The sequence below is a fragment of the Hydra viridissima genome, unplaced genomic scaffold (assembly GCF_058129835.1).
Source record: "Hydra viridissima isolate aposymbiotic clone 2 unplaced genomic scaffold, HvirCarnegie_v1 scaffold_9, whole genome shotgun sequence".
In the NCBI taxonomy this organism is placed as follows: Eukaryota; Metazoa; Cnidaria; class Hydrozoa; order Anthoathecata; family Hydridae; genus Hydra; species Hydra viridissima.
In genome coordinates, this window is record NW_028324308.1 from 15,505,377 (window position 1) to 15,518,798 (window position 13,422).

The window sequence follows — 13,422 nt, forward strand, 5'->3', positions numbered from 1 at the left end:
AAACGAACTTAGGAAATTACTCTGGTATAGATGCTTTACAAATTGCTTGGAATCGAAAATATTTTTTTCTCTGCATTGAAAGCGTGATTGAACTTTATCTTTGTTATGATTGAATAATTGAATATTTTGTTTCGAATTTCTCCCTTCTTATAAGTTAGATAAGAGTCTCCTTTATTCTTATGTATTTGTCTTTTTTAAATATTAAAAAACTTCTTTTACTGTTATTTCTGATAGAAACTCAATCTTTTTTTCCCCAGGAGACATATAGCTAACCCCCTCATTTATATAAGTTTCAAAAAGCTTTTACTTGAATAATTCATTTAATGAAGTTGCTCCTCTAAATTCATTTAAATTTTCTACAATTTTACATTTTAGTTCAACAACTAGTTTTAGAACAACTGCTCTTTACTTTTAAGGGATAATTTTTTTTTTTTTTTTTTCAGCTCTTGACAAAGAACATGTACCTATAGTAACCTTTAGCATATAGTTTGATTAACTTTATTCAAAGTTTATTTTCTCCACTGTTTTTTTGTTCTTTTCTTCATTCTTTCTTTCTTATAAAGTTTGTTTTTTGTCTTCGGTATTCTTTTATATTCTCTTCCCCCTCCCTTTATTTTAAGTGTTTCTTAACCCATTAAATAAACTTTTTCTTCTTGTGAATGTTGGATTCAACCGTCTTCATTTATTTTGATTTTCAGCATTAGTTTTAGCCATTAGTTTTGGTCTCAATGATCAAAAAAAATTTTGTCGATTAGTCTTATATTATCTAACTTTCATCTTCTGAAAGCCCGTTCGACAAATCTCATGGATTGACCCAACGGACTTTCAGAATTTCTGAAGATATTGTTTAAATCTTGCATTATTTATGATATCTTATTGAATAAAAATAATAAATCATAACCACCGTTCAGATTTGATACCTCTAATGCCATAGTTTGTAACGAACTTGCAACAATTCTATCTTATTTCACCATGTTCACACATTCTAGTTCTACCACATTCTACACATGCCCACCCTTTAATACTCACTATATATTTGCACCTTTAATACTTACCTTTAATACTTTGTAAATAACATGCTTAAAAGTTTACCACTTTTTGATGGTTGCTTAATGATTGCAATAGAGAATTTTAAATGTTTTGCTGCAATTATAGTATGTGGTTAAATTTTATCCATTTGTTTTTGCCAACTTAAAGCGTTAAAATGGATTAGTACATATTTCTACTTTTTAAGCAACTAATTTAACTATCTATTTAAAGTTGACTATATGGCCGATTATTGCGTCATTTTCATAAAAATGAAAATCGTCAAAAAAAATCAATCATTGATAAAAATATTTCTATGGAGATGTATTTATGGTAGGCTGTATGGTTGAAAAACGGGTTTAGGCAGCTCCTGCCTTTTTCTACTTCTGTTACATTTTAAAAACAGTTTCAACACTGAAAAAAATTGGTTGACTGTTTTATCAAAATATGTTCAGTGGAGCCTGTTTTTTTCTGTTTAGTTTCGCACAAATGACTGTTTTGTGTCTAATTTTCTAAAGCCGATTGCACATAACTAATACACAATACACAATTCACCTATAGAAATAAACAGTAAGACCTGTAAAACCAGAATAACAAATCATGAAGCTAAAACACACTCTTGAAAATATTTCATACAATAATAATTGATATTTTTAGATTTTTAGAATATTTTATTAGATGGTTCAAAAAGATTTTTTTCTTTAATTAAACTTTAACCTTTTTCGAAAAATAAGTTTTTAAATATTTTGTATGATTCAACTTTAAATATGGCGTTTCCGATGTGAGTTTTCTAAGTTACAGTGCTAGTAAAATTGGTTTTTGTGTTCTTTGCTGCACGGAAAGTTGAAAAAAAGTTGAAAGGAAATCTGTTAAAAGTAAGGTTATCCTTACTTCTGAATATAGGTTAGAAAAACCCATTCTGAACAACTAAAAGTAGATGTTAAACTCTCTTTTACTTTATTTTACTTTTATTGATTTGGAATCAACGATAACTTTCACTGATTTGGAATCGTTATTTTATCTAGCGATCCTTTATCATTAGGTCAGTAAGTATCTGATATTAATTTTGCTTATTATTTATTTAGACAGGTCATAGACAGGGTTATAGATTGCCTGAGACATTTCCCAGAGAAAGTATTTGAGGAATTGAGCAGAATTATGACTGAACAAAATAAATTGGTAAAATTTAGAAAACTCATTAGATGCCTTCCTGCTACAGCGCACTAACATTTTACCTAAAATTTACAATTGCAGTTGATTTTGTTTTTCGTGCGAGATCTTTAGGACAAAATGAGGACTGCATTATTAAAAACACAGCATTTTTAAAATAATATCGATTATTTTTAAAATGCTCTTTGTTTAAAAAACAACAACAAATGCCTTAATATTAGAAACGACTAGTGTCAATAGACCAAAGTCAATTGCCTAGTGTTAGCCTATTAGCTTACGATGGACCTGTTTGTTTGCAAGAGTCAATTTAATTTACTTAGAAGTCGGAAAACTTGCTGTATTCTTAATAAAGTAAAAAATTAACATCATACACAGTTGGTCAACTAATGTCAGTTGATAATTTTCAACTCCTGAACTATTTTACCAGCAAACGTAAAATAGATTTCTAAGTAAAGACTTTAATTTAAAGTAACTTTAATTTTCTGTTCTTTTTCAAATAACTCAAAATCAAACTTCTCAAGTCAAAATCAAACTCTAACAAGTGATAACTTCAGACGATTATTAAACTTAGTTATTTTTTATCCCATTAAAGTGCTTTGAAAAACATTTATAAAGTATTATGAAAAAAAAAAAACCTTTTTAAATTTGTCATTTAATTTACTTAATTTAAACATTTTTTAAAACTAAGAGTGAAGCTATTGTTACTAATTCCAATTGGTCCGAAACATTTAAGTTTGATTGATGAGCTTCACCAAACCAATTGATAAAGATTACGCCAAATCTTTTCAAAAGTTAAAACTAAGTGCGAAGTTATGTTAACAGCGTATAATGCTAACAAAGTTAACTAAATCTCTTTCTCCAAACAATATCTCTAGATTACTTTTGTTTAAGATGTGATTGTACCTTACTTTAAATATTCACTCTAAGTTGAGCTCTTTAAATAAGCAGGGTAATTTAGCAAGTAAAAAGCTCAAATCAAAGTAAAACAAATGAAACTCATGCTTCATAATACTCTGGCATTAAACAAGTGTTAAATATGTTACATTTTGTTATTGTTATTGAACTGAAATAAATGTTTATTCTTCTTTTATACAAAAATAATAACTTACTTCTTTATTCAATTTCCATTTCCTTTAGAAAAATAAAATAAAAAAAAAGATTATTATCAATAGCATTTCGAACTTTAAAAGAAGTAAAGCAAAAAAATTAAAAGACAGCCTACCTGAAGTGATAAGCAGTAACACCTACAACCAGAATAACAAACAATAAAGCTAAAACTCCCCCAGCAATTCCGCCAATGGAACTCGCTACTAAAATAACTAAAAAAGTATTTACAAATGTAGTGAAACTGTTATCAAGATGCATAAAATGATTACACTGATGTCAAAAAACTAGGCCAATAACAAAATACTTACATGTATATTTGCAATATTCTGGTCAATGAAGCCTTTGAATGTGAAATTTTATCTTTAAAAAACAATATCAAAAAACAGCAGCCGCACAGCAAAGCGGCTGAAATAATTCATATTTAAGCTCATCAAACTTAATTCAAGTAAAACTATATACGCATAATGAACGGAGTACATTTATTTGAGACGTAACTCCTCAAAACGTTCTTTAATAGATCCCAACTAATCTTTTAGGAGAGCATCTTTTTCTATCAATCTGATTAAGTTTCACAAACCTTGACTGATTTGTGAAGTAATTCAATTAAGTTTAGCACAATTACTCAGGAAAAAACGAGACATGATCGTATTGCTAGGAATACTTAAAAGTAAATGCAGTAAACGCAAAAAAAGCTCGGCCAAAGAAACTTTGTGCAGTTCTCTAACAAAAACTCTGTTTAAAGTTAAAAAAAGGAAGACAGGCCGAAAGAAAATCTCAAAAATTGGAGAGTGAAGAATTGAAATCAAGACTGGATGCAAATACTTCTTTCACGCTTCACAAGTTAATAGAAACATTAGATATTTCCTCTTTGTTTAAAAGCAATGAAAATAATTTTAAAGCAAAAAAAAAAAAAAAAAAAAATTCAGCATATCAGCTACTATATTGATAGAGTTTGAAATATTTGCCCCAGATAGATCCATATATCCTTCATTTCTTAAGTTTATTCACCTAGGAAATAGTATACGAAATAAATCGTTGGGCAGCTTATGCCACAGTTTGCATTGCTTTCAAAAGCTTTCAATGAAAAAAATTTCAAGACGTCAGATATTTTGTCTTCATGTCAGATATTCTATCTAACTTCGTAATTTTTACAAAAAACTTAAAAAACCAAATGATGATATCAAAGGTATAAATACTTGTTTTAAAAAAAAAAGATGAATTACTCTACAAAAAATTGAAAATTAAAAAAAAAAAAGATGAATTACTCTACAAAAAATTGAGCATAAAGTAAATAAGTGAAACTACCATTTGCCTTTGGGCTTTTTGAACAGACAATATCTTGGTAACATAACCGTTGCTCAGTTCTATTACTTTCAACACAACCAGTGAAACTATTATTCCAAGTAGAATAGTCACTGCAGTTCCGCACTCTATATTGATATTGATCAGAACCATCTTGCTTACAATATTCGACACATTCACTCCAGGCATTCCAGTCTCCAAGTGTACCTTAAAAGAAACTTAAATAATTAGTGCGAATAGCAAACTAATAGAAAAGAAGAAAAAAAATTACTGTTAATAGTATATTATAAATTACGTGAAAAATAAAATAAAAAAGTTCAAACAAGAATCAAAATAAGAACTTAAACAATTTAAAAAACAAAACTATTAATGGCATTTAAGATAAGAATGCATAACTTTCAGTTATACCTGGACATAAAACTCTTTCATTACATACTGCAACATCTTTTAGCAGCAGCTGACCACAATTACCAATAGCACCATCAATACAAACTCGAGATCTTGTTTGTGTTGGGGCCTCCATTCCTATATGACAAGAAGCAGAGCATCTTTCCCAAGAGGTCCACTCACCTAAATTACCAAGAGTAAATATACATGTAACTATTGTTAATTAAGTTCTAATTGTTTACTTCAGGAGGACTTGAAATTCAGAATCGGAGGCAATTTGTTTTTATTGAAAATGAGTTGTAGTGCTTTAATAAATAACTGGATAAAATGAATGCTCTAAGACATGGAAAAAAAAGATGATTTAAACTGTATCAACAAGATATATGAGAAAATTCAGTTATCAAAAGATTATTGTTTTGAAGAAACTTAACTTTGTTTTTAAAAGTTCATTTCTATGTTTTGTCTGGACAAAGCATATTTCTCGTTGAAGAATAACAAAAACTTTCAATTTTTGTAAATATCAGAGTGGAAATGTCTCATATCTTACTTTTATAAGCTGTGATCAAATATAGCAACAAAATTTGTTAGAAAGCCCCAGTTTTCCCAACACTTATGAAAATTTATATCACCTTATTAAACCATAGTCAATAGAATATAACTACGGCCTGGAAGTCTATTGTTATTTGTTATTGTTAGGCTGCGCGTGTTGAATTAAATAGTTTTTTTATCACTTGACTAAAGAGTGTGCAAAACATTTACATCATGGCGTCAAGTAACGAGTTTTTAACACAGGGTTCTGCAGATTTATTGATAGATATTCAGGATGAAGGTCTTTTAGATGAAGAATTTATTATTGAAAATATTGTAGATGTTGCAGAGGTAAGAATATTTTCGCAAGAAATACATTTAATTAAAAAAATAGGCTTTGTAACTAATACATGACTATAGATTTCATTTCTTAAAGGAGTCAACACCAAGCAGTTTTAAGTGCGACGACTGCGGAAAAATTTATAAATCAAAAGGACTTACCCATCACCATAACTGTAAACATTTAAAACTAAAAGAGATCTTTGATACAAGTAGAAATACAATGAATAGCCCAATACTAAGTGATTTAGTTCTGGAGTCACAAAAAAATCTATCTGAAGATAATTTTTACAACCTAAATCGACGAGAATGTTCCAAGTGTTATAACTTCATACTAACGGAAGCAATTTATGCAGATGTAAAAAAGATTTATGACGTTTTGACAAATACAAAAAATGCAGAAAATCATTATTCCAGCTTTTACAATAAAATAGTAATCAAAGCAGATGTTTACTTTCCTAAATTAGGAAAACCCAATATCACCCTTTTAGCAACTCAACTGGCTGACAAGGTGCTTGCATACTTCAAAAGGATGCCCAACAATTAAGCAAAACAAATAAAAAATATAACAAATGATGAAATTGGTGCCTTGCAATATCTGGCTGGGTTTGTTGTTAAAAAGTTTATAAAAAAATCGAAAAACATTCCAAATTATAAATCCGATGAAAATCAAAATATAGTAAAAATATTAAATAACACTATTAGCAATAATTCTACAGAACAGGAACTGATTGAGGCACAAAGTTGTGGTGGACTTACAGGTGTTAATAATGAATGCCAGCAAATATTTGTGAAAGCTGAAATTCAATTTCGAAATGAAACAAATATTAAACATTTGCAAGAAATTAACATAAACAGAATGACTGTGGAACTACTGAAACATACAGAAGTAGTGAGCTTTTATAACTCCATCTTGACAGGGTGTGGAGTTGATATTGATAATGATGCTTGTAAAAACCGTTTAGAAATTATGATGGAACTTTACTTTCGAGTGCGAGCATTTTCTTTGGCTAAAGACATTACCGCCAAACATAAACTAAAATTTAAACAAAGAAATAATAAGGGTGGACTTCGTAAAAAGCTTAAAAAACAATTCAAAGAGTAACAAGGATGTTTTAAAATTGAATTCGTCAGTTGTTATGTGTTTAGATTTATTAATGAAATTATGTATCTTAAAATATCGCTAAGTATTTTCATGTGTTCCCAGATTTTCTTGCTTTTTTTTCTTGCTCTTATACTTTTTTCCTAATGGTTCATCAGAAGTGATTCTCCACGATACTTTACGCTTTTGTATATGAGCTCCTATGGTATTCCCAGTAACAGGTGCAACAGAGCGTTGCATTCTGAGAGCATTTGATTGGTATCCCAACTGAATGAGGGTAGGGTTGTCATTTCGGCGACCAAGGCTGCGATGCCTTCCAAAGTATTCCTCCAGGACATCCTGAGTAAAACGTTCAGTCAATACAAAAGGCATTCCACTAGTTAATAAAAACTTGGTAGCTTCAATTAATGAATTCACAGTTATATGGAGACCTTCATATGTTTGTAATGAAATAAACATTTTTTCCCAGTTCCCTTTTAATAATTTCATCAATTCCCAGTTCTACTTTTAATAATTTCTTGCCAAATTTCAAAGTATTTTAAAAAAGTGTTTTTCAGCCAATCAAAGCGAGCATCGTTAACATTGCGGTAGGGCAACAAAAATTCTTTTCTTTTGAAAATGCCTTCTGTTTGATTACGAGAAATTGTACAATCAAAGAATTTATCCATTAATTCACATATCTGTGCTGTTACATGGGTTTCTGGTGGATACTTTAAACCTAAGACATTTGAAACGCTTTGGCTAAGAATTTTAGCTGCTAAGCGAACATTCATGATAGAAAAAGAATTTAATTGAACATCAATTTCGGCAGCAACTTTAAATCTCTGAAAATATTATCATTCACTAATTTCACAAAATAACTCCATATAACTTTTTATTCATTCCATAAATTACGTGTATGATTTTTACTATCTCCAGAGTGATGTAACAAATTTCTAAATGTTTTTATAAGATGTGGTGCATCAGAAAAAAAAAAAATGTAACGGTCTGCAAATATGTTTTTTGTTTCAAATATGGTACATAGCAAATGATTCAATGTTATCCCTGCCTTTGTGCATTTTGTAGAACAATCGATTTGGAGAAGCACCGTCAGACACAGGAGCTATTACTTTAAGAGCACACTAATTCTAACACAGACACTGCTTTCCAAAAAGTAGACATAATTTGACTCGCAGTAACACCTTTATTAGCAAAATATGCCAAAGCAAACTTTAAATCGGAAGCAACACCTCTAGCATAATAAACTAAACAATGGGAAGCAAGGTCATCAATATCTTTGAAAGTGCTATAATTTAGATGCGGATCTCCAAGTTTAACAAAGCCGATAAGCTCATTTGAGTGCTTGTCATACACTAAATTTTCACTAATTTTGATTTCATCAAAAGAGAGTACTATAAATCTTTGAACATCATTTAAGTTTTCAGGTATCATTTTGAGTTCTTCAATTTCATTAGGATTAAACCCCACTGATGGACATATTGAATTTTTAAAATCACTAAGAGTCCTGCGATTTGGCAGAGTGAGTATCATGGAATTCCTAAGTTCATTATATGTAGATGCTGGTTTCATGGAAAGGGATAAGCAAAATCTGATAATCATAGGATGATACTTTAAACTCTTCTGATTAGTAGAAGATTTTTTTCGCTCTTCCCAGAATAATTTTATAAATGGAGTCATATTCTGGTTGTTGAAATCCATAATGTGATTTATATCATTAACAAAATCTTTGTTGAGTTCCACACCCTTTGAATTAATTTCTTTTCTCATCGGATTAATTTTTTCTTTTAATTCTTTGGTTTTAACTCGTTCTTGTTGTAATGCAAGAACAATTCTATTCTTTGTTGTTTTTGTTAGAGAAGCTTTTAACTTTGCTGCAGTGTTATCAATCTTTATTTTAGATTTAAACTGCTTTTTCATTAATACTTTAACTTTTTTACAAACATCACATCCACTTTCTTCATGCAAAACCCAATAATCTTTATGTTTTTTCATTTCTTTACATTGCATGGGAGATATTGTATCAAGGTCTCAATCATAAGATATAACATGATTTAATATACTGGAATTTATTATTTCTTGTTCAATTCCTTTGCAAACATTGAACAGTGATATTTTTTGCAGTAAGTTGTGTATGAATACATTTGTAATATTTCGTTTAAAATCTTTGTAAATAATATGATCATCTGGAAGTTTCCAACCAAACACCAAACATGTAAACTCCAAAGAATTATTTACAATCACTTCGCACTTCGGTAAAGAGAATGGTTTCTCATAATTTTTGAACTGAACAATTTGCTTATTATCATCAATTGTAATCTGCCAGTTATATACATTCTTTAATTTTGTTGTATGAGACACAAACTCTTTCCAGTTCTTGTAACAAACAGCTTTTTAGGTTTTTGGTTTATTGATATAAATTTTTTCAAGCTTTCTTCACTCAACTGTGAATGTTTTATGAGATTTCACAGGTAAATTCAATGTTGGAACTGAACCAAGTTTTAATGTTTTGCGACCAGATTCTATAAGTGTATATCATTTGATCAATACATTTTGGCTTTAATAACTGCATATATACATACACACATCAGTGAGGGACATTCACAAACAGTTACAAACCGATGATGCGTGTAGCCTTGGAATACAAAATATTATATATATATATATATATATTGCCTAAGGAACCTTTTGGTTGTGTTATTTTCACACAGCCCAACTAAATATTCATACAGTAACTAGAAATTTTTAGCTGCTTACCTTGCAATTATGCAACAAGCCTTAGGCATTTTGCAGAGGGTAATTAAGAATGAAAAGATGTATACTTAATTATTTATTTATATATATAAATACATGTAGATACACACACACACACACACACACACACACACACACACACACACACACACACACACACACACACACACACACACACACACACACACACACACATAATTGAAAATAAACTAACTCGTCAACTCAATATCTTCGGGTTTTAAATGACGTTCACATATATAAACATGACCACCAGCAATCCTCTCCTGTAATGACCTATCTATTTTACGATATTTATTTAAAACTTTAACAATATCATTTTTCCAATCAGACTCACAACTCCTGCCAGGCATAACTTGTTTGTGGTTTTTGAATAAAACTGTAAACTTTGTTTATGTAAAATTTGTTGGTTTGTATGAACTTTGTTTGCTTGAACTTTGTTTTGCACTCTTTGATCTCGTGACACAAATAAACGTGAACAAGAACATAGAACAATAGACTTCCAGACCATAGTTATATTCTAGGCCGTTGCAACTTAGAGCGCAATGCGCTCTATGCAGTTTTATACTACTCGGAGCGCAATACTTTGTACGCATGCGCTAAATTACTTTTTTTTTAAATGTTGTAAATGTTAGCCCTATCCCCATCCCTATCCCAATCCTTAACCCTAACCCTTACCCTAATCGCCAATCTAACCAGCTTTATTGTGAAATATAAATCGCACTGTTATAATAAAATATTTGCGCATGCGTGTACAATATTGCGCTCTAAGCAGCTTAATGCTACGTAGAGCGAATTGCGCTCTACGAAGACACTTCGTATATTCTAATGACTACGATTAACCTTAAGCCAAGTCTCAGTGCACACAGAATAAACATGAAATAATCTAAAGTTTATGTTTGTAAAGAAAAAACCAAGTTGGCAGAAGTTTAAAAAGTTCAAATACTTCCCTTAAACAACTTGATAATTTTTGAAATACAGTTCAATCAATTCCTCATTTTTCAACATTCAATTTTGCGATAAAAAAAATCAATTACAATGTATGAATCAAGTCTGCAAACAGCTAAAAGCTAAATGCAGTTTGATATCATCATTCCAAAACGAAAAAAACTTGATGGAAAGACATTAAGAGCATATTCACTATTACAAATTATAATTGAACTCAATGAAAAAAATATAAAGAAAATAGCACCGCACGGATCAAATCCAGATTTCTGCCGAATGTTGATTAAATAAGATTAGCTTTAAAGATTTCAATTAAATTCAGATAATAAAAAATATACTTTAAAAACTTTATTAAAAAACTCTAACAACTTAAAATAATATATATTCAATACAAAACAAAAAAAGCATGATTAGAAATGTTTAATTTTGAATAAATTAAGCAACAGTTTAAAACTAAGAATATGAATATATAAAAAAAATCTTATATGTATAATAAGAACAAGAATAAAACTAATAAAAAATAAAAATAATGATTAAAATAATATTAATAACAAAAATAATAAAAATAAAAAAAACAATAATAATGATAATAATAATAATAATAATAATAATAATAATAATAATAATAATAATAATAATAATAATAATAATAATAATAATAATAATAGTAACAATAATAACAATAATAATAATAATAATAATAATAATAATAATAATAATAATAATAATAATAATAATAATAATAATAATAATAATAATAATAATAATAATAAAAATAATAATAATAATAATAATAATAATAATAATAATAATAATAATAATAATAATAATAATAATAATAATAATAATAATAATAATAATAATAATAATAATAATAATAATCATAACTATAATAATTATAATAATAATAATAATAATAATAATAATAATAATAATAATAATAATGATATAAAATAATAATAATAATAATAATAATAATAATAATAATATAAATAATAATAATAAGATTAATAATAAAAGAATAATATTAATAATAACAATAATAATAATAAAAATAATAATAACAAAAATAATAAAAATAATAATAAAAATAATAACAATAATCATAATTATAATATGAATAATAATAGTAATAATAATAATAGAAATAATAATAACAATAATAATAATAAAAATAATAATAACAAAAATAATAAAATGAATAATAAAAATAATAAAAATAATCATAATTATAATATGAATAATAATAGTAATAATAATAATAATAATAATAATAATAATAATAATAATAATAACAAAAATAATAACAACATAAATAATAGAAACAACAATAATAATAATAAAAATAATAAAAATAATAATAACAACAATAATAATAAAAATAATAAAAACAAAAATAAAAATAATAACAATAATAATAATGACAATAACAATAAAAAAAATAATATTAATAATAAAAATAATAACAATAAAAATAACAAAAATGATAACAAAAAAAATAGTAATAACGATAATAATAACGATAATAATAAAAACAGAAATAATAAAAACAATAATTTCTGCAAATATTGAAAGACCAGCATAATATTAGTGACGAGTACATTCTGAAAACAACCAAAGAAGCGCTCATGACAAAACACTAAAAGAATACATACCAAAACACCCGGATGTGTTGCTTAGAGGACCGATGTTAGAATAGCCTGGCAAGCATTTACAGATGTAACCACCCACAGTGTTGATACAAGTTGAGGAGTTATTGCACTTAGCAACAGCGCTTTTTGTTTGACACTCATCCACATCTGAAAAAAAAGAAAGGGATAGAAGTACAAAAGATAATGTTTGCGTCCCATACTCTTAATGTTAATCAATTGCAGCAGCTATGCACTTTCGGAAAGAGCCATTTCAGTTTTAACATAATGTAGAAGAAGTAAAGACCAAAAAATGCCTTTTCCACTGAATAACAGTGTAGCTAGGAAAAAAAAAGAAAAAAAGAAAGAAGCTTTTTTGCATGCAATACTGTTGAACTTAATTGGTTACAACAGCTATGCCATGTATACATGTTTATTTAAATGCACTTTCTAAAGTAACCAGTTCACTTTTAGCATACTACAGAAGCGGAATAGCTTTTTTCGCTGAATTACAGTTGAACGACAAGTATTTCATCGCTACATAAACGCATCATGTTTTCTATATATATATACACACAAATATATAGTTGGCCAACATACCAATGCAACTGGTTCCATTCTTACTTAACTCATAGCCACTGGAGCAAGAGCACGAGTAACTACCCGCCGTGTTTTGACACTCGCTGAAACTCCAGTTGCATGTGTTTTGACATTCGTCGATATCTTTAAGAGACAAAATTTCAGTTTTAAAAGATATTTCGTTTTGAGAGCATTATTTCGTGCAATGAAAAATTACAGGCTTTGTTAAAAACTGTTTATTTGCTTCAAAGATTCTTTTCAAACTTGCACCGCAAACAATTTATTCTCTTTATGCGTTATAAATGTTATCTACAAAAGACATGTTATCTATGACATACCAACACAGCTGCTTCCGTTCATACTTAGCTGATAGCCACTAGAACAAGAACATAAATAACTACCAGGAACGTTTAAACATTTGCTGAAATTCCAGTTGCACGTGCTCTGACATTCGTCAATATCTGAAACATACAACAGCTTTAATGCAAAAACAGATAGTTTACTAACGTTAGCTTTACAAAAACAGTTAGTCTTGCTAGC

General features: G+C 28.3%; 1 protein-coding gene, 1 long non-coding RNA gene and 2 pseudogenes across 2 annotated transcripts in view; 1 reads left to right on the forward strand and 3 right to left on the reverse strand.

The window, feature by feature from the left end:
- Window positions 1–13,422, reverse strand: part of LOC149884250 (uncharacterized) — a 124,810-nt gene that overhangs the window by 64,175 nt on the left and 47,213 nt on the right. The gene's annotated exons all lie outside the window — the stretch shown is intronic.
- Window positions 1–13,422, reverse strand: part of LOC149884256 (uncharacterized) — a gene marked incomplete at its 5' end in the record, with an annotated part of 50,485 nt that overhangs the window by 13,562 nt on the left and 23,501 nt on the right. Inside the window, 7 exons of the mRNA XM_090098729.1 lie at window positions 3,306–3,327; window positions 3,419–3,515; window positions 4,609–4,812; window positions 5,014–5,175; window positions 12,331–12,474; window positions 12,904–13,026; window positions 13,221–13,343. Coding sequence (XP_089954855.1) covers window positions 3,306–3,327; window positions 3,419–3,515; window positions 4,609–4,812; window positions 5,014–5,175; window positions 12,331–12,474; window positions 12,904–13,026; window positions 13,221–13,343 — 875 coding nt within the window. The remainder of the gene's footprint in view (window positions 1–3,305; window positions 3,328–3,418; window positions 3,516–4,608; window positions 4,813–5,013; window positions 5,176–12,330; window positions 12,475–12,903; window positions 13,027–13,220; window positions 13,344–13,422) is intronic.
- On the forward strand, window positions 5,737–6,964 carry LOC149884257 (uncharacterized; annotated as a pseudogene).
- On the reverse strand, window positions 7,043–10,083 carry LOC149884258 (uncharacterized; annotated as a pseudogene).